The 27,680-nt window shown below is 42.3% G+C and overlaps 4 protein-coding genes across 8 annotated transcripts in view; 3 read left to right on the forward strand and 1 right to left on the reverse strand.

The window, feature by feature from the left end:
• The window catches only part of ube2g1a (ubiquitin-conjugating enzyme E2G 1a (UBC7 homolog, yeast)), a 33,566-nt gene extending 22,709 nt beyond the window's left edge, over positions 1 to 10,857 (forward strand). For 2 of the 4 annotated variants that reach the window (XM_076101593.1, XM_076101592.1), the window contains 5 exons: positions 6,638 to 6,740; positions 6,902 to 6,999; positions 8,273 to 8,451; positions 8,708 to 8,827; positions 9,559 to 10,857. In XM_076101593.1, coding sequence (XP_075957708.1) covers positions 6,638 to 6,740; positions 6,902 to 6,999; positions 8,273 to 8,451; positions 8,708 to 8,794 — 467 coding nt within the window. In that variant the 3' untranslated portion in view covers positions 8,795 to 8,827; positions 9,559 to 10,857. Of the gene's footprint in view, positions 1 to 3,513; positions 4,403 to 6,637; positions 6,741 to 6,901; positions 7,000 to 8,272; positions 8,452 to 8,707; positions 8,828 to 9,184; positions 9,318 to 9,558 lie in introns of those variants that run through there. The other 2 variants (XR_012956272.1, XM_076101595.1) reach the window with 2 other exon arrangements.
• Positions 10,858 to 11,738: 881 nt separating this feature from the next.
• On the forward strand, positions 11,739 to 25,143 carry ankfy1 (ankyrin repeat and FYVE domain containing 1). Of its 2 annotated transcripts, none has more exons than XM_076101587.1 (25): positions 11,739 to 11,850; positions 13,810 to 14,017; positions 14,195 to 14,313; positions 15,191 to 15,326; positions 15,472 to 15,595; positions 16,123 to 16,272; positions 16,412 to 16,577; positions 16,847 to 17,051; positions 17,145 to 17,213; positions 17,608 to 17,810; positions 17,925 to 18,022; positions 18,547 to 18,748; positions 18,865 to 18,963; positions 19,082 to 19,235; positions 20,003 to 20,171; positions 20,729 to 20,847; positions 21,047 to 21,203; positions 21,342 to 21,542; positions 21,641 to 21,817; positions 21,919 to 22,066; positions 22,195 to 22,285; positions 22,833 to 22,957; positions 23,066 to 23,212; positions 23,311 to 23,401; positions 23,493 to 25,143. In XM_076101587.1, exons 1-25 carry the CDS (start codon positions 11,841 to 11,843, stop codon positions 23,623 to 23,625), a joined length of 3,501 nt encoding a protein of 1,166 aa, XP_075957702.1. In that variant the 5' UTR covers positions 11,739 to 11,840; the 3' UTR covers positions 23,626 to 25,143. The 2 variants fall into 2 exon arrangements, with proteins under 2 accessions (XP_075957702.1, XP_075957701.1); XM_076101586.1 differs by lacking the exon at positions 11,739 to 11,850 and adding an exon at positions 13,115 to 13,264.
• Positions 24,607 to 27,522, reverse strand: cyb5d2 (cytochrome b5 domain containing 2). Its single transcript, XM_076101591.1, has 4 exons — positions 26,581 to 27,522; positions 26,273 to 26,413; positions 25,571 to 25,757; positions 24,607 to 25,426 (listed from the first exon to the last, which is right to left on the reverse strand). The coding sequence occupies exons 1-4, from the start codon at positions 26,837 to 26,839 to the stop codon at positions 25,252 to 25,254; spliced, it is 762 nt and encodes a 253-aa protein (XP_075957706.1). The 5' UTR covers positions 26,840 to 27,522; the 3' UTR covers positions 24,607 to 25,251.
• Positions 27,004 to 27,680, forward strand: part of zzef1 (zinc finger, ZZ-type with EF hand domain 1) — a 29,569-nt gene continuing 28,892 nt past the window's right edge. Inside the window, exon 1 of the mRNA XM_076101585.1 lies at positions 27,004 to 27,552. Coding sequence (XP_075957700.1) covers positions 27,139 to 27,552 — 414 coding nt within the window. The 5' untranslated portion in view covers positions 27,004 to 27,138. The remainder of the gene's footprint in view (positions 27,553 to 27,680) is intronic.

Here is a 27,680-nt window from a genome sequence, read left to right on the forward strand (position 1 = left end):
AAGTGCTTAGCGTGCATGTGGGTGTCAGTTGTTCCACTGTAGTCGGATGTGTTGTGACTTTCACCAGCGGTTGCAGTTCTGTCGTTTAAGCAGGAACTGTTTATGAAAAAGAGTGATATTGCCCATTACAGTACACATTATGGCATGTCAGTCCAAATATTTGACGGATTATTGAAAGGTGATACTGCCTATCATCCACAGTAACTTGTGGCTTCTGTCATCAAATTCTAAGATGTGTGTGCCCTTGGAACCTAGAAAGCTGCTACTTTCTTGTTGTTTTTCCTCATGTGTCAGCAAAACTGCGGTCTGAAACCCACACAGCTGTTTAATCGGTGACTCTGCATTGGTAATTTGTGTTTTATTTGATTATACATTCCTATATATAAAAATAATATAGACATATTATGATGCTGAATAGTCTTGACTGATGAGTGTGAATGAGTCGTGATATTAATCTGCCATAGACTTTTTCAAACTACTATTTCCTGTTGCAATGTTTGTCAGTGAAGCAGCTGACCTGAAGTAAACTTGGACCAAAGCTGTTGCCCTAGCAATAGAGTGGTAATGAAAAGGTCCATTATGAAAGATTTAAATCTACTATTACATAATAAGCACACAAACTGATCACTGATGTGTATTTTTTTACTACCACATAAGCTTATGCCAACATTTATTTTATTCTGAACATCATTATTGTGAACGTGTCCTTCACCATGTTCAGCTCTCCGCAGTGATCTTTAGAACAGTTCGAGAGCAATGCTTCAACATTGTGAAATCAATTCCTCTTGTCTCAAGATCTGATCCCCCAAAATTGATGTTTTTGTCAGCAGGTTTGGAGAATCACTAAGACACACAGATGTCTCTTGGTGGCCCTCTAAAGACAGAAGAGTAAACACTTGATGGCCATAAAACCTGAAGCCTTTGTTCAGCTATACGATAAACATTACTATTTAACTTGGACATTGATACTGGGCGTGAAGATGTTATAGCAGGCCAACATTTCTACAAAGGGACTGACCCTTTAAGGCCACACAGGGTTCATCTGTGTCCGCTAGTTTACGACCAACACAGCTGAGTGTGGTCACCGCTCCACAAGAACTTGCAATCACAACGTACAAACGGAGTTCCTCATTCAGTCCTGCCGGAAGCGTCAAGTCCTTTCTCACCTTCAGATGAAGAAGTAACCACTGACATTAGTGTTAAATGAGAACATGGCAGTTAATATCATACTGTAAGAGATGAATAGAAATGTGTGAGACAAAAAATACAATTACCCAAACAATTGTGTAATAAATGACACAAAGCATTTTAATGCTATTCTCTTTCTTTCTATTTCATGCTTTTACAAAATGTAGTTTTCATTAGTGTTGTGGTGATTTTTCCACATATTTGCTATTCATTGTTTTTATTACTATTATTGTTATTATTTGAAGAAGAAGTAGGCCACTGGTAATAGTGAGTACAACCAAAATAAATATTGGTATCAGTTATCGCCATCTAGTGTCTACTGTCAGCATTACAGTCAGCACTCAGATCCAATATCAACAATGGTCCAACATTAACATTTCAGGTTTTGGTTAAGATTGTGTTTTCCATAAGCAACCTTTCAGGGACATATTGTACTCCTTTGTAGTTTTCAGGTACTCTCTCCATAGTGATTGGTACATGGTCTGGACCTGAATATTTGAGTGGGATTTGGTTGAAATGAGCTCGCTAACCTAATGTCAGAAATGTTAAGTTGCCTTCTTATACATACCTGGATCTGTTGCAGAGGCTGTTCAAGTTCATAGACTAAGACTAAAACAAACAATTAGTGGACTAAGAGGGGGCAGCCCTACAGTAAATCAACACTTCATGTACATGAGGACTTGACGGCTGCAAACATGAACATTTTTAGGGCAGTTCTGCTGGACGTCCCAGTGAACATCTGTCGAACCAATTGTAGCTCATCAATGGAAGACAACCGGGATCTTGATGATAGCATGTTTTACAGTATTGCAGCTGTGCCATCTAGTGGACACTTAAAAAATACACTGAGGAGACAATAGACAGAATTCATCTATTTATTTACTTATTTGTTGTTTGAATATATGGACAACATACAGGGTTTTGAGACACTTCCTGATCCAATGAAGTGAGGAATGAAAGTGGAATTATGAGATGGATTTCCACCAAATGCTACAGTAAATACAGAGAATAGAGAATGAAACCCTCCATCTTGAACTCCATTATGTGCATATGTTGTGATCCAGCCTGAGGCCCCTCTGGTTCTCATTAGGAAGCAGCAGCTGCATGCTGACTGGGACATTCAGAGATGCAGAGGTTAATCTGATGATCCTCAACATGGATACTTGGGCAAATTCATCTCATTCTGCCGAGACATTATGGACTAGTCTGAGTCCGGAGCTGGAACCCAAACTGGCCACATGAGTGTTGATGGTTGTCAGCAGAATTCCGTAGAATTATTAAGAAAATAAAAACAAGTGGATGATAGGTATACACAACTGATCGCAGCCATTTTAAGATTCGGATCGATACTGCACAGTGCTCCTGAATGGGAGGAAATATTGAAATAACACTGTTGCATGTCAACAAACAAGTTATTTTTAAGTACTGTAAAATGTGAGTTTTTCTAATTTTTCCTGCTGGGGGGAGCTTTTCTTTATCTGAATTGACAGTCTAAGGAGAGAGGCTGTTGTATGCTCCACAGCCTGGGTGAACAGACAAACTGCAGATGGTCTTACTGTGTGGGTTAACAGGGTTTTCTGTGCCATTTGTGAAGCTGTAAAGTGACAAAAAGGAATATTTTCAAGTCAGTAGTTTTTAGCTTAACTTCAAACATTTACAGATGCATGGTTGCTTTTGTCCAGCTTTACTCAATTCTCCTGTTTCTCAGTTCCATGGGGGGCTCAGACGCAGGACTCTGCTGTGGTTAAGGATCTATACACACACACACACACACACACACTCTCACTCACACACACACACACACACACACACACACACACACACACACACACACACACACACACACACACACACACACACACACACACACACACACACACACACACACACACACACACACACACTCTCTCTCTCTCTCACTCACTCACTCACACACACACACACACACACACACACACACACACACACACACACACACACACACACACACACACACACACACACACACACTCTCTCTCACTCACACACACACACACACACACACACAGACAGACAATGTTCGGAGGGAACCGGCTCTTATCTGCTGAGGTCAACTCTGATCCAAACTAGAAAGACAAAGCTGTCTTTATCAGGTTTGGTCCATCTCTGTTTCTGAGTCAAGAGCAACAACTAGACTGTAGCTTCTTTACATTCTATTAGAATGTAAAGAAGCTACATTCTAATACAATGTAACTTCTTTACATTCTATTAGAATGTAAAGAAGCTACATTCTAATACAATGTAACTTCTTTACATTCTAATAGAATGTAAAGAAGTTACAGTGTTGCCTTTTCTTTTCTTTCCACAAGAACGTAATTTTGTCAGGTTGATAAAAAAATGTCACTTTACTTCCTGACATTATTGTTATTTTACTAGACTGTCAGTGTGTTACTGGCGCATGTGTGCAGATAAAGAGATTTTTGTCTTAACTGCATAAGGAGGAGTGCTATTTTATAAATATAGTTTAATAAATAGCACTACAGGTAAGAGAAAAATATGTGTCTTTGATTTTGTGGTGAACTGTCCCTTTAACAGCAGCACGAACGAACTGAAAGTAGAGAGACAATCATAAGAGAGACAGTCATTAGTTGAAAACTATCAAACTATCGCTATCAAAATGCCTATTTGGCCCAATAAAGACCAGAGTTTTGTTAACTTTTTAAACTTCAAATCATTTTTCTACGTTCAAGTATATCGAGTCACTATGGGCCCAAAGTTGAGTGTTTCTTTTTAGCTCTCTTTACACCGAAACCCCATGTGTGTGTGTGTATGTGGACATTTTAGGTAAGGCTTTAAAGCATTGTTGCAACACAGCCACACTGAATTAAGGATTGAGAAATATTCAGGAGCACATTGCAGGATAAACTCAATAACGTTGTATTTGTGAAGGATATGCTTGGTGCGATACATTTGAGAAAAGATTGAAATCAAAGCTATTTCCAGGAGATGGCAGTCGTGCATCATTCGGGATGCCGGCTTCTGTACATTCCCAAAGAAGAAGCAGAAGAAGAATGACGAGAATACTAAACGGAAAATAGAGGGGACGAAGTACAGTTTGGTGAACGTTAAATTAACGCTGTTACCTCAAAATATTACCATTGAACATTGCTGCATTATACTTGCTAAGCTATGACAGAGCCGCAGTCAGTGCTGTTACTCAGGAGACAGCTTGCAGGTAATTATCCCTTAGTGTTAACTGATGCTGGCTGCAGAGCTAGCGAACACCGCCGTTAGCTGTGATTCAAACGATGGTGCTGGCGACAACAGTTTTCTTGAATCTCCCCCCACTAACCTTACTGTCCCATGACAAATAAACTGCGTTGAGATCATAGCAGTGCTTGTCGACAGGCACATTCCACTCTTGACAATTAAACGCGTTCAGTGTGTTGGGAGACCAACTGATCTCAGTTAAAGCCGCTGTCAGAAGTCCCAGCGACTCTCCGGTGTCGGGCTAGCTAAGAACAGTTAGCCTAACGTTAGCCTCTAGCTGGCTGGACCGACTCGATGTGTTTACATATATTTTATGCGACATAACAAGTGGTGTTTTACATTTTTAGACATGGTGTTTGCTAGTTATGTGATCAACGGGATGTCCATTGCTATATTATGCAAACATGGAAGTCATGTTTTACTAGTTGACCCAATTTCTCCTGCTAACCATACCGAATTATTTACATATTTAGCCAACTCGCTACATCTGATTGCTAAAGTTAGCCGCTGTCACTGTTGTTAGCTTCGACACGCCAAGCTAACAAGCTAACGTTAATCTCGCATTGTCTCTCACGTTATTAGCGATTTTAGCAGTCAGTCGTGAAATTTAACTAACCAACCTTAATATTAGCATCTTTACAAAAGCAGTGTTGATAACGTTGTTTCATGTCTCTGGTTTGTAGCACGTTAATGTTACCTGTTAGGTTTTTACTAAGATTGTGTTTTCCATAAGCAACCTTTCAGGGACATAATGTACTCCTTTGTAGTTTTCAGGTACTCTCTCCATAGTGATTGGTACATGGTCTGGACCTGAATATTTGAGTGGGATTTGGTTGAAATTAGCTCGCTAACCTAATGTCAGAAATGTTAAGTTGCCTTCTTATACATACCTGGATCTGTTGCAGAGGCTGTTCAAGTTCATAGACTAAGACTAAAACAAAAAATGGAACAAGCACATTTTTATTGACAAATACATGTCCTTTGTTTTATACATCCACTTATAAAAGTGTCATTGAAACTCACTTAAGTCTGGACCCAACGCAGTGGTTCTGCGCAAAGTATCAGACTTGTAACACAGAGGCAGCTATTGTAAATCAACATGCAGACATAGCAGCAGTTAGTGTGCCTTTATCAGTGAGCATTCATAGAGCACATACTGTACCTTTTACAAGACTTACCAATAAACAAATAAGAAAACATGTTTAGAAGTTATTTATCTTCTTCTCAATCTGGATGTGCATCAAAATACTGAGATCGACTGTTCTACAGATTCTTTTCAGAATTCCTAAATCAGCAAAAAATATCAAATGAAATCAGACTGATGACCACTGAGCTATGGCCATTATTGCTGCTGCATTGCCAACTGTTGTTTAAATCCCCCCCCCCCCCCCCCCCCCAGTTGGTAATGCATGTGGTCTACATTTGATTACAGTTGCTCGCGATTGTCAAGAATTATGAGAAATTGGCCGTTTCTATTAAAAATGGCAGATTGTCACAAAATTACTAGTTTTCTTGGGGTCATCGAAATATGCCAGATCTGATGAAGATTGGGTGAAATGTGAGGAGTGGTGGCGTCAAACGGCAGGAAATCTGTGTCTGGGGGGATACGGTGACGGCCTTCATTTGCATGTGTGTTGGTAAAATTCCTTTATTCCCTAGATTTCTTGATTTATTTTATGCCTCAATGATTCATTTTGGTGTTTGGTTACAAATACTCTTTCTTGCTCATCATTTCTAACAGTTGCCCCTTGACCTATTGTGTTACATTCAACACAGTTTAGTAGTAGTAGTATTGAAGATGTCATGGTAACTAACAGACCAAAATGATGTATTCTTTTGTAGAGGTGCCAAACCTTAAGGGTGTCAAACTCAAAATCAATATAAGTGGTTATGGTATTTGAGTTTGTAATTATTCCATAATTAATAATGCAAGTTGAAAATATGTTTAAAGTTATGAGTTGCAAAGGGCTGTATATCTGGAGGAATGCATGTGATCCCGTGAGTGCGTGTGAGTTGGCTGTGGACCATTAAGGTGGTGTGTGCTTTCTTATTCAACCCTCAGGCAGGCCTCCTAAGACAAGGGGTATGTTGTCTCCTCAGCAGGTCTTCAGAAAAGAACAACTTCAGTCAACCAACATACTGTAGGCATTATGATACAAGCTAACGGTTGTCTGACTTTGGCATTTGTTTTTATATCTAGAGCTGAACAAAAACCCAGTGGAAGGATTCTCAGCAGGGTTGATCGAGGATAATGATCTCTACAGATGGGAAGTCCTCATCATCGGTCCTCCAGATACACAGTAGTAAGTCTATCATTGTCTTAATGTGGAATATAGTAGGAGAGATGTGTTGTGCTAATGTTGTGTAACAACTCTTTTAGCCTCTTTTGCTTTGGATGCTTTAAAACGTGAACACAATTCACCCATTATGTTGATTTTTCTCTTCCATCTTTTTTTGTTCACAGTGAAGGTGGTGTGTTTAAAGCTCATCTGACATTTCCCAAAGACTACCCTCTCAGGCCACCTAAAATGAAATTTATCACAGATATTTGGCACCCTAATGGTAGGTACAGGTGTAGCACACTGAATCATTTTGCTTTTGTTTGTAGCTCGACCCGTACGTAGTTCCATTTTAGACGTGTTTAGGATTTTCCCTTTTGTGATGTGCATTAATACCAAGGAATATCTAAACGCAATTCATTAAATAGAATGTAAACTTAAAGCTAATTCCATGCTCATTCAAGTTACCTTTTTTCAATTAATGAAACATTCAGAGCAATACTTTTCCTAAGCAAGTTCAGTAAGAGTCGAGCAGAGTCAACTTCAAACAGTTACAACACTAAGGTTTGAATTTTTTAACTTCAGTACTGCTGAGAAATGCAATTTGTGAAACAACAATAAACTGAAATGCACCAATCAATCTGTTGGAGAAAACCGAATAGTGTTGGGTTTTATATAGTTTTTGCTCATGTTGATATAATAGATAATTATCTGAATTAGAGTTATACTTGTAGGCAGTTGTTTTTTGAGTGGTACGTATTTTATTTTTATTTTTTTTTAGCTTTATGAAGTTAATCTAATATATTAGGGTGGGTGGGAATGGATTCAAAATAGGAATAATGTCCTGGCCAAGTCAAAATCTAGATTGCTGTTCACTCATGTCGTCGAGTTATTGAACAGAAGCTGAGAAGCTTTGCAAGGAAAGGCCTTTAGACACCAGGGGCATTTGTTTTGATGCGATTAAATCAAACATCAATGTATTCATTTATAACTGTTGTTTCTATCTTGATTACTTTCACACATAAGTTGAACATTACATAAGACTTCATTTTTTTCAGGACGAGGTTGATTTTTCTGAGCTCTCGCACTGCGAATAATGGCGTCAACCAACCAAGTGCGGAACGGACATATTATATAAACATACACTATAGTGTACAACAACACGGGGTGTCCGTAGTCGGAACCAAGACGACAAACTTTATTACTCCTTTCTATTTTGACAAAGGCAGCGCAGACCAGATCCACTACTTCCGTTCTTACCTTTCAAAATAAAAACCTGAGACATATCCACTGCGTAATTGTTTACAAGGGGAAAATTCACTCGGAGCGATAATACTCAATAAAATAGTAATAATGATAAACAGTTTACCTCGGACAGACTGTCAGACGTCGCTCTGGGTCAATAATATCCCACTAGATGGTCCTCCGCCTGCACAAATCGACAGGCTAAATATCGTATGTACATGAGTATTAAAAACATAAACATTATACCATCGGAACAGCAAAAGCATTTCCTGCTTCATAAATCGTTTTCTGCATGTTTTTTTTATTTCCAGTTGACAAGAATGGAGATGTCTGTATTTCTATTTTGCACGAGCCTGGCGAGGACAAGTACGGCTACGAGAAGCCAGAGGAGCGCTGGCTGCCGATCCACACAGTGGAAACCATCATGATTAGTGTTATCTCTATGTTGGCAGACCCAAATGGTGACTCACCAGCCAATGTGGATGCTGCAGTAAGTTTACTTGTTGAAAAAAAAAAAAAAAAAAAGTTCAAATAGAAATGGTATCTGAATAATATTACTGTTCTTTTCTTCTCAAAATAAAGCTAATTAGCTGATTTTGTTTTGGATTGTATTAAGTTAAGTAGTACATGTATGACAAATAATGAATTAATAAATTATAAATATAACAAATATAATGTTGAAATATTAAAATAGAGATATGCAGTAAAGATATATGAATTGCCCTTTACCTGTTTTCCCTCTGCAGAAAGAGTGGAGGGAGGACAGACACGGCGCATTCAAAAGGAAAGTTGCCCGCTGTGTACGAAAAAGCCAAGAGACCGCGTTTGAGTGATATTCAGCGAGGATCTAGCTTCATGTTTTCAGGGCAAGTATTCTCGACTTTAACCTTTTCTAAAACCTTTGGTTCACACATCACAACTGACTTCAGCTGCCCTGGAGTGTCTGCCTGTTGCATCAGGTAAATTAAAGTAAAACTGTCCAGTAGTTCAACACGTAAACACCACTTGGTTGCCATGCCAGGTTTATTAGATACGCCAAACTTAAACCGTGTAAGAGAACAGTCTTAAATGAAGGCCCACCTTCATGGCCGTTCTAATGTTCAGTTTTTGTTGAGTCAACTTCATTGTATTAGACTGCATTAGCTTCAGCAAGGTGTGCCTAATAATAAACAAGATTTATTTCCAGTGCTTTAAACTTAGATCTACCCATTCTGCCTCTCCAGCACCATCAACTAACATCGCAGTTACCGTTAAGTTCAATTGACTTATACTGCAGCCAGCCACCAGGGGGCGGTCAAGATCTTCATGACGTCCTACTTAATATTCAGTTAATATACAGCCTATGGATGGTATCAGGTGAAGTAGTTGTCTCACACTGTCATCTGACCACTTGGTGCAACAACAGCTGTCAAACTAAACTAACAATAACACACACACACACACACACATCCAGCTGGTTGAACATGCTTCAGATCTTTTGCTGCCATTTTAATCATTAATTTAATATTTGTCTTAGTTGTTGTTGTTGACTTGTGCGATTGGTCTAGAATGCTTCCTCACAACTCTTTTCTGTTATTCATCGTGTGCTTCCCCACAGGTCTCCAATTGAAAATCAACATGGCACTATTTCCTGCACTCTTCCACCCTGTCGCCAGGCTTGTCCTCCTTTTTATTTTTTGGCAGGAACAGACTGGCTACTGTAGGCTGCAATAGAACATAACAGTGACTACCAAGGCTCACAGAAAACCGCCAAGCAAGTGCCAATTCAAAAAAAGCAAAACAAAAAACAGAAGATGATAAAACATTTTTCAAGTCTATGAACTGCTTCAACATTCAGGAAGATATTGTAAAGATGTGTATATAGCACAGACTAAACCGGATAATATATAAGCTCCTTTTCCATCCATCAAGACACTTAGACCAAATGAATAGCGCAGGTTCCGATAGATTTATTTTTCAAATGTCCCCCCCCCCCCCCCCTCTCAACTCCAGCATGCATTAGTTCTCTTTAGATTGTTTGAACAGGATGTCTTAATTAGAAAGAGAATAGTGACGCTGTTGGAGGAATGTCACCCGTGCAGAGCTGGGCTGAGTCAAGCGAGAGATGAAGGACGTGACCGATGAAGGGAATACCGCCATATTAGAAACACGCCGCTGTTCTTGCGGGTTCTTTCACACTCTCAGAACTCAACATATGTGTACGTGACTGAATTTGTTTTTCTTTGAGTTAAAGTCTTAACATCTCGCTCAGTTGACTCGAGAAAGGCAACGTACCCCTTCAATTTTTTGTGCATGCTACATTTTGTTTTATCTTTTTTCAAAAGTGCCTCCTAATAAAACGCTTGGCCACTTCACCTTGCATTGAACAAGTGTTAAAAGATGTTTTAAAAAAAGATAGAGATATTGTGTGCCACCTATGTATGAATTTATTTAATAGCCAGTACACAGGGAATCTGTATAATTCGGGTACTGGTAACAATTTGGTGTAGCAATAACTCTCCTAGTATGAGGTGTACACATATTCATTTTTGATATCCTGATACAATTTGAAGTCGTCCTCTCTGACATTGTGTTATTTTAGCCGCCTCTCTTTTACTTGTCTGTGTTGTCCTCGGTAGGAATTGTTATGCATGCTTTATTGTACTTTTGTTTTGGTTCATTGTTTTGCTGAATGTTTCTGGGATTTTGTTTGCGAACGAGTGTTTGTGTATACAGTATGTGTGCCCATTTTGTTTTGTTGCTCTTTCCCCTGAGCCACAATCTCACGATTATTCTGCTCACTGAACTATTGCAGTTTTGCCTAATGTACAAAGACAAAATACTGATGTATATTTTTCATGTTAAGAAAACCCATCACCTGTAGTGAGTTCCTTTAAAATATGACTTTTTTTCAATATTTACTGGTGTGTTTAATTCAGGTGTGTTGCATATTGGTTTATGACAAAGACAACGGAAACCTTTAATGTACACAAATTGTTATTATTGCAAAAATTGCGTGTTTATTTACCTGGTTTATTTTCCCGGTACTGCAAACAGTCTTGTAGACAATTAATACAACATTTCATCAGTTTAAACTTTACAGCCATCATCTCTTTTCTCAGCAAGATCACTCTTCAAATAATATATGTTGGTCTAATATTCTTACACATAGTCTGCTTTGCTAGTCAACTGTTTTTTTATTGACTGATTTTTTTTGAGGTTAGAATTAAAAGCGATCCAGTGTTGCTGGTGGCAAACCTCACAGCCAAATATTTTAATTATCAGAGCGACTAACATTGCAGATCATAGGTGCGTAAACAGTTCTGCTTGTCCAGTCTTGCCGCTCCACAAGCACATCACTGTCGCAATCTGAATCCTATATTTTTTATTTTTTATTAACTAAATCATATTTAGGTAAAATGAGTGTCTGATCATAAGACAACAAATCACAGCAGTCATAAAATGCATTCACAGTACCCTGTACTGAAGTTTGGTAGGAGTACCTGAAGGCAACATGAGTTTGACAACCGTCTTGAGCGCACATACTGGACCGTCCTGCTTCGGGTCAGGAACTCCTTTCAGCCTCTGGTCAGTGGAGACAACAATGACATCATAAGAGACAAGAGTTGACACTCAGGACATCTGTTTTTGTGTCAGAGAAAATTCCTCAAGTTAATACCTTTTAACCTATAGTATAGTAAAGCATCATCATATTGTCAATTAAACCACGCGCGTAAAGCTAGCAGCGTAATACTATAATATTCCGTCTCAAGTGGAATAGTAATGGTCATGTGATAACGTGTTCTGAGGACCACTTGAACGCAGCACCACTGCCTACTCTCCGGCTCTTCGTCGTATCGCGATACAGAACATCAGGCCACGGAGCTAACGCTGAGCAACATGGCGGAAGGTATGAGCTTGTTTTTTTTTGACTGTTTGGTACACTCCCTGCTCCCGTACGCTTGTTGAACTGTCTGCCCGAATCAACTAGTGTCTTGGTAGTATAATGAGCCGTGCATTGTTCGCGCTTGAACACGCGAAGCATTGCGCTACTTGTCTTGTCACACAGTGAGCGAGCTCTGGCGTTAGCTCTCGTTGATGTTGCTAGCTGCATCTTTATAGCTACGAGTTAGCCGAACCGGACAAGCTGTCGGCGGGTTGGACTGCGGAGAAGAATTCTTGTTTCGGCAGATTGCTGGTCTGCTTCGTGAGAAAAAAGCATTATGTTAACTTACAGAATGTGCAGGTAATGTCGGTATTACGGTTTAACGTTAGCTAAACGCCAGCGTCACGGGTCGTATCAAACTCTAACATTACATTATCTTAACTAACGTTAACGTTATAATTGTAGTAGCTATCACTCAACGAGAGCGTTAACGCCCCGGTACCTGTTGTTTTATTTGTTCAAGGAGACATTTAAAAAATATAACGTTAATTTGACTTCTTCAGTGAAGTGGAGGGTAAATAAGACGGGACACTTGACAGGGCACTTGTCACTCCTGTAAGGTGTTATCTGCTCCACCTGGCCGAGGTGCTGTGGCCAAATGCACCACCTATATTTGGCGGAGACATAAGGGAACGTCTGCTGTGTGCTCCTCCTCAAGGGAAACCTACTTAACGTTACCAACTTGAATCTAGAGAACAAACACTCCCTTCTGTGGGCTTAAGGTTGTTACTAAGCAGAAGGCGTCTTTGTTTGGACATGTTCAATGATTGTTTGCGCGTTCCCTTAAATGAAATAGTGAAGGCCCAATGTTGTCCGTTAAAATTACCCCTGCAGTGCCTGTATTCTGTTGTGAGTGGCATAGTTTGATAGTATTGTCATTGTGTTATTAAACAGTTAGTGCCTTGGTTCATTGCTCTAAAATGTTTGAAAGAGATTAGATCCTGTACATTTCATACTAGTTATGATCAGGGTGCATTGTTTTTAAATGTTTAGTATATACAGTTGTCTCAGGCTGCAAATAAAAATGCTTTGCAAATGCATTAATGATGCCTGCTAAATCTTGCAACTGGAAAGTGGATTATAGTGTGGTATAAGAATTTGTCCAGTGGCTGGTCAGTTGGCCCTAAACTGCTGCTCCTCCATACCGCCCTTCCTGTGTTGAGCTGATCAGGTGGTTTTTTTTTCAGAAGCACCCCCCCCCCCCCCCCCCCCATCTGTTCCTCATGACCAGTGGCTGTGCCATTAACGGTTTACGAGAGGGAGGACAACTTAACGTGCCATCTCAGCATTCTTTCCTCGCTTAAACTTCACTGGTTTTAAAGGAAGGAAGGAAATGGGCCTCAGTGAAACTCTATGGACTCGAGGATGAGGCATAAAAGTGTGTTGCAACACGAAGCTCTGTAGAAAGTCTTCGTCATTCATAGGAAAAGGGAAAAGGCTATCCAAACAAAAACGTGCTCTTAGAGTCTGTCATAATCTGTTCTCACGATTTGTATTTTGTATGTCTTGTACGGGGGATGCTGAAAATGTTGTTTTTCTGTTTAACAAAGGTGACATAGGAAATTGTCACAAGAAATAGATCAGTGTTATGAAAATGAATAATGGATCAAGTCACACATTTGTCAAACCCATAGCAACGTAGGTGCAAATCTAGTTACCTGCCATACCGTTACTGCCATAAGAATAATCTTGAAACAGATATTTTTGTTCAGTAATGCACACATTTCAGAAATAAAAAGTGTGGCTAGGTACTGTATATTGGAACCATTGTGCTTTGAACCACCCTTTTTACATTAAGGGGAAACATTCTTAAGAAAGTCCAGTCCAGCGTGTGTTGACAAATGCGTCTCTAACCTACATTTTGCATCCCTGCCTCTTGTTTTGTCCTCCAATGTCTGTCTCCTACACCTTGATGTGTGACAGAGGAGGTGGCCAAGCTGCAGAAGCACCTGGCCCTGCTCAGGCAGGAGTATGTGAAGATGCAGCAGAAGCTGGCCGACACAGAGAGGCGCTGTGCCGTGCTCGCTGCCCAGTCCTCCAGCCAGGGCTCCTCCAGCCCCGTGGCTGTAGAAACCTTCATTAGCCGCCTGCTGGTCATCGTGGCCGACCTCTACCAGCAGGAGCAGTACAGGTGAGGGTCGTGGTTGGAATGGAGGGGTGTGGGTTTTGCTTGAGATGTTGCGCACCAACCTGTGACCGTGGGTCATGCTTTAGGTACTGTTGAGTGTGTTGATTAGTTTCAGTATTATTGAAGACGTAGATTATCTGTGACTTTGTTTCTCAGAGGTGAATGATTGTTTTTTTGCAGTGATCTGAAAGTGAAAGTCGCAGGGGAGAATCTCTGTGCCCACAAGTTTGTGTTGGCTGCTCGCAGTGATGTCTGGAGTCTGGCCAACCTGGCCTCCACCTCTGAGCTGGACCTATCTGGTGAGATGCCCTGGTGGAACGTCACTGTGTTAAATGAGTAGCTTAATTCATAATGAAAATCCAGTAGAGACTCATCGATTGATCGGCCACCGGTCAAAACGAGCCAGATGATACGCATGATGATTTTTCGTAGCGCGCACAGACGGTAACGTCACAGTCTCACACACGCATAACATGCACGTCATGCACACAGTGGTGGCTGAGACACAGTACAGCCACGCACGCGCATTATGTCGTCGGTGTGGGAACACTTGCAAGTTCAAAATAAGCCGTAGAACAACCCGTAAAAAACATTTGCAGCAACTTTGAGATTTGTGAGAGTGAGAGAAGATCCTGTAAATTTATTTAATAGTCAATGATTTATTGTGAACATACAACTGAATTTCAATTTTCCATGAAAAAGAAGTAACGAAAATGTTTGTGTATCCTGTCAAAGAAAATCTAAATTGCCAGGTCAGACTTTTAAATAATTGGAAATGTGTTTCGGCCAAAAAAACTGCAATCAATGCATTTCTAAAACCCAGTTGTAACCCTGTAAGTCAACATACTTGTCGGTTAATAGATGATGAGCGAATATTTATTTTGGAGTGGGTCATGCAGTCTGTCAAAGTCTACCATTGGACAGAGTTTTGCTCTCAGTGGAATTTGGCCCTCTTGCCTCTTTCCTAGTAAGATAATGGGTTCAGGTTGAATTCATATAAATATGAAAAGGATCCTCTAAACAAACGTGTTTTTTGGAGAGGTCTTATTTAAAATTATCAATTTTTCCAGACTGATTAAGTGTCTAGAGATAATATGTCCGCCTGTCTAAAATCACAGCACATTTGCAATAGATCGCTGTGTACATTTCTGACGTGGTCACATGATGGATTTCCAGATTGCAAATCCGAGGTTGCCATGGCAATGTTGCGCTGGGCATACACGGATGAGTTGGAGCTCACTGAAGATGACGCCTTTCTTATTGAATTGATGAAGCTGGCCAACCGCTTCCAGCTTCAGATGCTCAGAGAGAGGTCAGCACAAGTCATATGGCTTTTATTTTGCAGGCTACAATTGAATTTCAACTGCTTCTCGGGGCAGCATTACTGTTGCACAACATTTTATAGACATATGTGTCTTAATGGCCCCAAAAATGTGTTTGGTCCTGCGCTGAGACAGGTGTGAAAAAGGCGTAATGTCCTCGGTGAACGTCAGGAATTGCATTCGCTTCTACCAGACAGCTGAGGAGCTAAATGCCACCACCCTGATGAACTACTGTGGGGAGATCATAGCCAGCCACTGGGTGAGTGTTTGGACGTGGCTCTGACTTAGGGGGAGTTTGCGTGCTTCCGTTGGCATACATGTGCGGTATGGATGATTTTCTTTTCTTTTTCTCAATCATGTACTGACGAGAGCTGATGGCACTGAATTTTACGCATTATCAGTCCCAAGGAATCAACATATATCTCTTCTTTTATACGTATGCCACGTCTGAATCACTTTCTCTGTGGGTTAATCTGTTTACATCTTCTTGACAGATCAGTGTTGTGTCCCTTTAACAGGGTGAGCCATCTGATCATTAACAATACAATAAATCCAGAGAGGCCACAGCTCGGCAGTTGACAAGGTTATCTTTACGACTTTGACTTAGAAAATGGCTGTTGACTGTCACCAGCCTCTGACACCTCATGCCGGAGCTCTGATGACTGCACTTCACAGAAACAAGGAATAAGCTTCACGTTATTTTTAGGTTTCGATTTTAAGGAAATGGGTGAGTTCTGATGTTGGACACTGACACTTTGTTGTGGTTCATTGCTTGTGTTTTATCAGGATGACCTCAGGAAAGAAGATTTCAGCACCATGAGCGCCCAACTACTGTACAAGATGATCAAGTCTAAAACAGAGTATCCTCTCCACAAAGCCATCAAAGTGGAGCGAGAAGATGTGGTCTTTCTCTATCTCATCGAGATGGACTCGCAGGTCAGCCCCCCCCCCCCTACTGATACCCTTTATCAACTGCTCACTAACTAGTGTTTTTTTTTCTCCTTTTGTTACAGTGTAACCAGCACGGCAGAATACAGGTTTCCCATCACACTATTAACAGGTTTTATGTTTCCAGCTCCCTGATAAGCTGAATGAAGTGGACAACAACGGTGACCTGGCTCTCGACCTGGCGCTCGCTCGTAAATTGGAGAGTATTGCCACAACGCTGGTTACCAGCAAAGCAGATGTGGACATGGTGGACCAGAGTGGCTGGAGCCTCCTGCATAAAGCCATCCAACGAGGTGTGTGGGAGTCATTACTATTACTACACCTTTTTGCCAACCTTGTGTCTGTCTTGTAGAAGTGGTGTCCAAAATACACTTTTGGCTTAGCTTCCGGGGTGTTCACTTAAAAATATACCTGCCATTATTATTCAATAAACACTCCACTCATTTCAAGGCTTTTTCTTGTACAGACTTGGTTACAGTGTGAACATTAGATTTTTGAAGTTGATTCATAAAAGCAGTAATACATCCTGCATGACTGGTAATCTTTGTTCCTTTTCCTCCAGGGGATGAATTTGCATCCGTCTTTCTGATTCGCCACTCGGCTCAGGTGAATGCAGCCACAGTGGGGGCGGTGGAAACCCCACTTCACCTGGTCTGTTCTTTCAGCCCCAAGAAGCACACTGTGGAGGTGATGAGCGGCATGGCGCGCATCGCAGAGGCCCTGCTCAAGACCGGAGCCAACCCCAACATGCAGAACAGCAAGGGCAGGTAGGTTTTCTGGGACGTCATGGGAATGCAAAGATGGCCGACTGCTGTGCAAAGTATGATGGCGCTTCAGCTCTGTTCTTTTGTCGATTTCAGAACTCCGCTGCATGAAGCTGTGGCATCGGGGAATGAGCCAGTGTTCAATCAGCTACTGCAGTGCAAACAGTGAGTTACATACTGCCTTCTAATGAAATTAGTGTGTTTGTGTCTGCCATGGAAAGTCAGCACACAGCATGCTCGGTGTTCAGTTAGTGGAACTCACAAGACCACCATAGCTAGCTAACTGAAATGGATCCTCTTAGAAAACGTGTTTTCTTTTCTCTGCCATGCTGGCGAATAAGAAGAGGAGACAATTAATGTAGCCATAAAAAAACTCCAGCAAACATGACAACTCATTAATTTAGATTATTTGGATATGAAAAATGAAATATGAAATATGATCGTATGAATACAGCCACATTTGAAGGCACCAATATTTAAGATCCTGTGACCCTGGTCATCATTTAACTCTAAGGGTAAGCCTGCGTGTAACGTGGTGTAATCTGCTCCCTCTCTTTAGGCTTGACCTGGAACTCAAGGACCACGAGGGCAGCACAGCTCTGTGGCTGGCCCTACAGTACATCACCGTGGCCTCAGACCCCTCAGTAAACCCCTTTGAGGACGATGCACCGGTAGTGAACGGCACCTCGTTTGACGAGAACAGCTTTGCGGCCCAGCTTATCCAGAGAGGAAGCAATCCTGATGCACCTGACACTACCACAGGTGCTCTTTAGTAACCTCACTTTACCCCAAACGTGAAGAATACAATGATGCTTTAAATGTCTTTAAACTAAAAAAAATGTAACTTCATCTCCCTTTTTGTTTTATCCCTTGAAGAGAACTGTCTCATGCAGAGAGCGGCTCAGGCAGGCAATGAGGCAGCTGCACTTTTCCTTACCACTCATGGAGCAAAGGTCAACCATGTCAACAAATGGGTGCGTATGAACATTCGGCCACATAACAGACAAACAGTTACATGGGTGTGATGAATCAGACCTAGTGTGCAGGTAGTTTTAACAGATATAATTTCTTACCTTTTAATACAGTGTCCTTAGGCCAATCGGTGTAACAGGTCAGAACATGGTGACAAAATTAATCCTTTACAACTTTATTGTCATCGTACAAAACCCAGATATAACATTTTCTAGAGAACTGGAGAAAATGACAAGTGCAGCTTTTGTTCTCGTCCCCGTTTTATTCCCCGTAAAAAGAGAAAGTATGATTCAAATTTTAAAAAGTTTTATAAAGATCTCTTAGTTCATATAATACATCCGAGCTGTGGCACCAGTGCACCAGTTGAATGATGTCTAACTTGCATGTAACTGCAGTCATTAATATGGACCTGAGTCTTTCTTAAATTTGCATCTGCAGACCATAAAAAGTAAGCTTTTCTTAAATCACAATACCTTCTTATGTGTCACTAATAAAGACCTTATTGATACTTTTTGCCTTCTATCAGGGTGAGAGCCCGCTTCATACCGCATGCCGCAGTGGCCTGGCGAGCCTGACAGCAGAGCTGCTCCAGCAAGGGGCCAACCCCAACCTGCAGACCCAGAAGGCTCTGCCTGACGACACCGTTGGTGTGGCTATGCAGACCCCCCTCCACATGGCCATCGCTCACAACCACCCAGATGTGGTCTCTGTCATCCTCGAGCAAAAAGGTCAGCATTTATACATTTCAATGTTTGGGGATTTACCCCACGGCACATGTTAGCACGAATGTGCCTCAACGTCTGAAAATGACCCACTTGTCTTTCCCTCGACGGCTCTATTGCAGCCAATGCACTTCATGCCACCAACAACTTCCAGATCATTCCAGACTTCAGTCTCAAGGACTCCATGGACCAGACAGTGCTGGGCTTGGCCCTCTGGACAGGTACACAGCACGACACAACAACGGGGGAGATGTGATACGGTGTGCTTAACCTTGTAACAGGACTGCACGGTGATCTGTGTGTGGGAGATTTATTACATGTCCAATCTGTCCCTGTCAGGAATGCACACCATAGCAGCTCAGCTGCTGGGCTCAGGGGCTTCTATCAATGACACTATGTCCAATGGACAAACCCTGCTTCACATGGCTATCCAAAGACAGGACAGCAAGAGTGCCCTCTTCCTTCTGGAGCATCAGGCTGACATCAGTGTTAGGTAATGCCTGCCTTGTATTGCAGTTGTAAAGTACTTATGCAATGTTTCTTTACAATTATAATTTTGAGCATTTTATGCCTCTTCTTTTTTTTTTTTTTGCTGACAGTAGTGCAATGACAGGAAGTGAATGGGGAGGAATATGGAGAGTGACATGTGATTTAAAGGGATAGTTCAGATTTTTTGAAGTGGGGTTGTAGGAGTTACTTTTCCATCGGCGGTGTAGAACCTACAGTAGAAGACAGTCAGCGCGCCACCAGTTTTTTAGTTGGCTAAAATACGTTTTGCTGCTGCCTCTGTCCACAGCAGTACATTGCCTTCTGTGGTTCTCCTGTCTGTTTCTATAAACTTGGGGCGTGCTGACCGCCATCTACTGTAGATAATAAACTGACTATGGATAAGTACCTCATACAACCCCACGTAAAAAAGTCCAAGCTATCCATTTAATTTCCCCGGCCAGACGCGAACTAGAATGCCCCGATCTTCTGCCATTTCTTTAGTTCTTTAAACCAGGTTCAGTTACACTTCATAAGTAATATGCAGGGGCAACATAAAACAACCTAAGATGGGATCCGAGATAGATTAGATAGATTATGTGACAGGAAAGGGCCCCTGAATTACACTGCCAGCAAAGACAAATTGATTTCAGGCATTATTAAAGCAATCTCGCAGTATCCTATTAGGAATTTTACGGGGAGAGTTTGAAGTTGTTTCCGCTCTTCTTTCTCTTAAGTCTTTATACCTATCTTTTTTTTTTTCTCCACTACCAGGACCCAGGACGGACAAACAGCACTACAGTTGGCCATCAGCAACCAGCTGCCACTAGTGGTGGATGCCATTTGCACAAGAGGAGCAGATATGTCTGTGGTGGATGAAAAAGGGGACCCTCCATTGTGGCTGGCTCTGGAGAATGGCCTGGAAGATATTGCATCCACGCTGGTGAGACAAATGCATATGCAACCCATTTAGAGATGATGGTGGTACCCTCCTAGGTCCTCGTTGGTACACTGGCAGTTATTTAGCTTTTATTCAAGATTAAAAATGAAACTGAAAATAAATTAAAGGAAACGAGCCTCTGGCATAGATGCATGTGGTTGTTTCTCAGGTTCACTCTTTGGTTTGGGTGTGCCTGTAATCACAGGTATATATCTCGAAATAGATGTGTGTGTATATATACTTCTTTAAACTGTTCATTTGTAGAATTGAAACAGAAGTGATGTTCATATAACATACAGCATCTTAATTCATATCAGCCCTGTCCGAGACTCCTGAAGTGAACATGAATTGGTTCCAAACAGAAAAAAAACAAATTGCTATAAACCTCTGATGTCCTGAAGTTCAAACGGCTGCACAGAACCTTTTACAAGCCTGTATTCACACCTGTAACGCTTAATCTGCATCAATGCCTTGTTGCAGGCTGCACGTATGTTTTATAGATTTCTGGGATGTCAATTCTAATATTTTCTTGCATTTTGACTCTTGTTTGTTTCACCTAGGTCCGCCATGGCTGTGATGCGACGTCCTGGAGCACAGGGCCCTCTGGCTGCAAGCAGACCCTCCTGCACAGAGCTGTTGATGAGAATAACGAGGTCACTGCGTGCTTCCTCATCCGCAGGTCTGCCAATCTCTTTACCATTAGTGTTTGGGGGACACCTAATCCTAGCCCTGAATGCACATCTTTGCTTAAACTGTGACTCTATTGCCATATGATCATAATGCTAGGAAAACGTCAGTTGTTAAACTTTGTGTTATTGAGATTGAGATGGATGAAGCTAGCTGTCTTAATTTACTATCTGCCTCGTGTGTGCGTGTAGTGGTTGTGACGTGAACAGCACCAGACAGCCAGGCCCTAACGGGGAAGGAGATGAAGAGGCCCGAGATGGACAAACGCCCCTCCACCTTGCAAGCAGCTGGGGACTGGAGGAGGTGGTGCAGTGCCTTCTAGAGTTTGGAGCTAATGTTAATGCACAGGTCAGTCCTGTCACATCAGCGGGTTCATTTTATGTCTGACAACACTTACTATATTTTCTAATGAGAGATTACTAAGTGTGTCGAAGAACATGCTCCTCTTCTAAGCGTTTAATCCGGTGTCTGTCTGTTTTCTGTCAGGATGCAGAGGGCAGGGCTCCCATCCACGCTGCCATTAGCAGCCAGCACAACGTCATTATACAGCTCCTCATTTCCCATCCAGACATTCGTCTCAACATACGCGACCGTCAAGGAATGACCCCCTTCGCCTGTGCTATGACGCACAAGAACAATAAGGCAGCCGAGGCCATCCTCAAGAGGGAGCCTGGTGCTGCTGAGCAGGTGGCGTTCACACAAATGCACCCGTTTGTCTCACTGGATCACTTGTAAAGATTTTGTACAGTTAAAAGTGTTAGTCTCAAACTTTGGTTTCCGTCCAGGTGGACAACAAAGGACGTAATTTTCTCCACGTGGCCGTGCAAAATTCAGACATCGAAAGTGTCCTGTTCCTCATCAGTGTCCAAGCTAATGTCAACTCCAGGGTTCAGGATGCAGCCAAACTCACCCCTCTCCACCTGGCCGTCCAGGCTGGATCTGAGATCATTGTCCGCAACCTGGTAGGAACCTAAGAATTGTTTGGTCCTCTGCATTTACTATTCTTGTGTTATTAAAAGAGTGGTGCAGATAAAATAGTTTTTATTTCTCCGCTTCCTTCCAGCTGCTTGCCGGAGCCAAAGTAAATGAGCTGACCAAACACAGACAGACAGCGCTACATTTGGCTGCCCAGCAGGACATGGCCACTATTTGTTCTGTGTTGCTGGAGAATGGAGTTGACTTTGCTGCCGAGGATGAGAATGGCAATAATGGTACCTTACGTTCTTTATTATTGAGCTTCATTGCTTTAAGAAATTCCAGCTGGAGTTACTCGAGTCGCTTGTGTAGTGCCACCTCCCCAGCATTTCAATAACACCATTTTAATCTTTTGTGTCCCCAGCTTTGCATCTGGCTGTGATGCAGGGCCGCCTTAACAATGTCAGAACCCTTCTCACAGAGTCCAACGTTGATGCCGAGGCCTTCAATCTCAGGTACACTCAGTTCCTTTCAGGGTCAGATGTTTCCTTAAGATCAATGAGATTCAACTTTTAGGTCATTACAGCAGCGACATTAAGCCTGCATTCACACCAAATCAGCCGTTAAAGTGATTAGTGCAGGTTTGTGCAGTGGTGTTGGAGGGTCCCTTTAAAAACAGCCAAGTTGTGGGTCCTACGAGTGATTGTCTGACCGCGGGGACAGATTAAAAAAACGAACGCATATAATTTAAATAGCTAACCAGGATACGGGGTCCTATCGAACTTTTCGCTACAGGTCGCTGTGTTATTTTCAGCATCCCCTCCGGTCCCCACCACCTTAAAGCACCACCCACATTCAAATGTATAGGAGTCCTGGCGGTTTTTCCCTGCAACACCTGATTAGGTGTGAATGTAGCGTAACACCATGGAATTCAGAAAATGAGATTGAAACAGAATATTAACAATGTAGAAAGTTGAATCTTTTTAAACGTAACCGATTAGGCTTCTGTAGACTATAAAGCTAATTTACCCGTCTCTTTTTCACCTTATCATGTCTACTTAGGGGTCAGTCACCAATGCACGTACTTGGCCATTATGGGAAAGAGAATGCTGCCGCCATTTTTGAGCTGTTCTTGGAGTGTATGGCTGAATACCCTCTGGACAAACCTGATAATGAAGGGAACACGGGTACTGAAGTTTGCTTAATTACTACTGTTGTCAACAGTATACAAATATCCTACTAATTACCCGGGTTACACTTGTGATACAATGACTGAGACCTGTGTTTTATTTCAGTTCTGCTCCTGGCCTACATGAAAGGAAACGCAAACCTGTGCCGTGCCATTGTGAGGGCCGGGGCTCGACTGGGCATCAATAACAACCAGGGCATCAACATTTTCAACTACCAAGTTGCAACCAAACAGTTGCTCTTCCGCCTTCTTGGTAAGTTTTCACACGTCTTCATCTATCGGGCTTTCCCCAGGCATTAAAAGTGAAAAGCTGTGATACAATGTATTTGACCCCCATGATGATTTGTTCAGATATGCTGTCCAAAGAGCCTCCTTGGTGTGATGGGTCCTACTGCTATGAATGTCTTGCCAAGTTTGGTGTCACAACACGGAAACATCACTGGTTAGTACTACGGCTTCTTTAGTATTTGTGCAATAAATGTTTTTATATTTCAGAATGTATAATTAACCCTGTGTCTCGTCCTTGACTCCAGCCGTCACTGTGGGCGCCTGTTGTGCCACAAGTGCTCTATAAAGGAGATACCCATCATCAAGTTTGAGTTGAACAAGCCGGTGAGGGTGTGCGACATCTGCTTCGATGTACTAACTCTGGGTGGGGTGTCGTAATGCAGTGGCCTGGATATCCTCCACCCTCTGACGCTGGCAATACCAGGCCCAACTTGGCACAGTTTTTCAGGCACACCAGGCCCAAGGGACATCAGTAGCAGGACATGCAAACAAGAGACTCCCGGACAGTTGTGGACCATCACCTTTATACTATTCCAGTCTATGAAAAACTATTAATGTTCGAGAGAGGGACTGTTCAAAGTGAAACATTGTCTTTTCGTTTCTGTCTTGATCAAAGTAAGTGGATATAAGCAGCTGATGATGGATGGAGTCAGTTTGTTAATCAGTTTCCCAAGCCCAATGATGTTTGTAGTGATTAGCTCTTATTATGACCAGCAGGACTTTTCAAATCAATGAACGTTTAAATCAAGCCACCGTTTGAAGGGACTTTTTTCTTTTTTTTCTTTTTCCTGTTCTGTTTGGATATTTCACCATCTGCAGCCTTTTATGCTATGTGACCTGCCCAAAGACAAAGATTCCGTGCTCTAAAATGAATATCTACATTTACATGAGAGCTAAATCTGCTCTCAGCCAAGAGCAGAGTAAAGGTATAAAATGCCCCTAGATCACTAAATCTCCAAGGAATGAACTATCAACTATAATCTTTTCATGTTTCACTCTTCTGCCACCCCAATTATGTGTTGACAGGCGAGCAGGATTTAAAGGGAAAGCATCTCAGCTCATTATTTAAATGAGTATCACTTCCAAATGAGATCCAATCTAGTAAAATCCAGAATTATAACATTGATATTGTCTTACTTAAGTGTTAAAACTGAAAGATGGCACAACTGGATGTGACATTCCTCATGAAATGTTGTTTTTCTCCATCATGTGTAGGCATCGGCCAAATTAAATGGAATGCTTATTTTTTTAACATGGCAAGTTTGGAAAATGTGACCTGAGAAAGCAGATTTCATCATGACTATAAATGTGGTCCACAGAACTAAATTCTCTCAACAACCTGAGTTACAGAAATGCCTATTCTGCCAATGCATGCCATTTAATTTGTAGCCTTTATCTCATAACTCTTTTCAAAAATCAGTCACCAAATGATTACATTCCATATTTTTATCTGCCACGGGGTCCTTGTAGGAAGTCGTGATCGTAGTCCCCACAATGTTGCCTCAAGTCAAGTTGTTGTCTTGACCCATCACATAGAACGCTTCTTGATTTCTAAGCCGGGTGCACTTTATCAAGATCACATGACATTTCTGATCATTGGGGAGAATGTGGAGGAGAGGGGATGGCCAAGTAGTGGGGCCTCTTTAAGTATTGTTAAATTGTACAGATAAATGTGTGATATTTTTGACCACTACAACTGTTTTGTACTTAAATGCAGTTTGTCCTTGTCATTGTGACAAACCTAAATCTTGCCTCTGTTAATCTTTTATGCACATTGTTTAATCTTTTATGCACATTATATTGTATCTGTATGCTCAGATATCTAGCCTGTCTCTTCCTGGTGTATCCTTTTAGAGAAAGGGAGGACAACTTTACATAAAGGTCATCAAAAACCAATGCCTTGACTTCTCTTCTTCCGTTCCTCTTTTTAGTGAATAAGTTAAAAAAATGTCCCTGAGTATCGTGCTGCTGTCAACAGGTCCATTTCCCGGGTTGGCCCTGAGGCTAGAACTCCTCGACGGAGCATGACTCAGCATGTGGAGGGCAGCCGTCATATTTCTGCAGGTTGGGGTCCTCCTCTGCTGCAGATAGGTCTTCAACACAGACGCAACGAACACCACTGGAGCCTGGAGAGAAGAGCTTCCGTGGGACACCTGTCCAGCCTCTTTCCACTCCACCACTGGAGAAAGGCAAACAAATCAGTACTGTCAATTCAGATGAATACCAATAATGCCCACGGTTTAAAGACACTATTACAGTAAATCACAACATTGTATCGTATGCCCTGTAGGTTTGTTAATATTTGATTAGGCCGGAACAATACCTCTTAGTGGAGCACCAGACTCTTCCTCCTCTGGCAGCGCTCCACTCTGAGTTGCATGCCGGGAAGCGCAGCCTCTCGGCCTCAGACTGGGTCTTTATTCGCCGGCCCTCTGCTAGTGACGCTTCTGCCTGCAACAGGGCCTCCGTGGGCCCTCCGGTCTCGCTATAGAACCGGCCTATTAACAGACCTGAAATTGAACAAAGGTCAATGCTGTTGGGTGGTGCTTTACAGTTGATGGATGTCCTTTGATCAGGATAAATGAGTCAGCAGTTGCTCAAACATTACATATCCGTCAAACTATTGTAGGTGTAAAATACTGCACAGGCTGTAGCTCGCTAGGATTTGTCCATGTGCTGACTCGGCTTGTAACTGATATGAGGAAGCGGGAGCCTCACTATCCCATACTGCTTACTCTGGAATCATTGACAATGCTGGCTTCATTGTTTCATATATCTGACATTTTGAAAGTACCCATTCATTGCTTGTTATTTCTGTTAAGGCCCCACATGTAGAGGAATCAAAAAATGTACCTGATAAAAAATTTGAATGCAACACCTTCAATCAGAATAAAACATCAAAGGAGTAATGGTAGACACTACATGTCAAATCATTTAAGTAAAGCTGAACCTGATCATATCGGATGCTTGGAAGTTAATTAAGAAATGCAAGGGCTGTACCACGAATTCTAATCGAAACACATACCTACACTTTTGTAGTCCCTCTGATAGAAGGCCAGCCAGTCGTAAAGGGCCATCACCTGCAGTGGGGACAGACTGGACACATCATCTGTCTGACCACTTTCTGTGAAGTCCCCAGTGATGAAGGCCAGAGAGGCATCTTTGCCTGAAAATGCCAACACACATATATATGACATCACAGTATGTGGGATAGTAATCTACTAGCCTATAGCTGGGCATCAGACAGTTTTTGACCAGTGTCCTACACTTAAAAGATATTAAAAGGTATTTAAAATGAACACATTGAGCAATGTAGGAGAAGCGTGCAATCACCTGTCATAAAGTGATAAGCACCTCCAGGTCCATAGTGCTTGTGTCCCTTGAGTACATCAAAAACCTGCCCCAGTATGGCAAGGTAAAGGCCCTGGCTGCCTTCCTCCCCGTCGTACAGTGATAATTCACGCCTGCTCAGGAGCCGCAAAGGGGGCCCCCGGTCTGATCCATTTCCAAATGTGAAGGACCACTCGCGTGGGATGAACAAAACTGCCAGTGCTAAAAAAGCGACAAAAACATAGCCGAGCATGCTATTCATTAAAGCGTTTTGGCCTGTCCGCCATTTACATCACATAACATCCTCACACCCCTTCTGAAAACAGTGGCAACAACAGCGCAGGTGCTTTCCGTTCACTGCGCGTGCGCAAACTGATTGAGGACGTTTTCAGGCACGTTGACGACGTACAGCACGTCAATGCGGTAGTAGTGTACGGCAGAGGCAGAGCTCTAGCCCTGGGTTAGAGAGGTGGTCTGTGTACGGACCGGTGTAAACGTTTCAAAAGTGACACCCAGTGGGCCGCAGAGATTTTCCGGGAGCCCTAGGTCGGCGGAACAAACATGGGGAACGCAGAGAGTGGCTGCGGTGGAGGCAGCGGCGACGAGGAAGACGTAGAAACGGAGAGCCCCGGCTTCGCGGAAGACAGTCCGGCCTCTGCGGCCACTGCCGTCGGTGTAGGAGGCGGCGGTGGCTCCGGTTCAGGGAGAAGCGGAAGGGGATCGAATAACCCGCCCGTGCCCACCGGTGGACCGCCTAGCCCCGGCGTGCTCCTGGAGCAAGTGAAACTGAGGGAAGCGGCGGCTCGCATTAGCGACTCAGGTGTCGCCATTCAGGAGTCTGTTCTGGCCGGGAACGAGGGTGTCCTGGTGCGGTGGCTGGAAGACCGGTTAAACCGAGGAGAAGAGTCCGTCAACGTGGAGCAATTCTGTGAGATGTTGGAGAGCAGAGATGCCCCGAGAGATGAGTGTGAAGAGGTATCTACGTTAGATAAACGTGTCACACACACACAAGTCATGTGAAATGTTGCTGTTCTTGTCTCAGATATGAGAACATAGCTGTTATCACTCGTCATAAATGGGCATGTCGAGTTGATAAGATTACA

Source organism: Anarhichas minor, unplaced genomic scaffold, assembly GCF_050575085.1.
Source record: "Anarhichas minor isolate MPS153535 unplaced genomic scaffold, ASM5057508v1 ptg000027l, whole genome shotgun sequence".
NCBI lineage: Eukaryota > Metazoa > Chordata > Actinopteri > Perciformes > Anarhichadidae > Anarhichas > Anarhichas minor.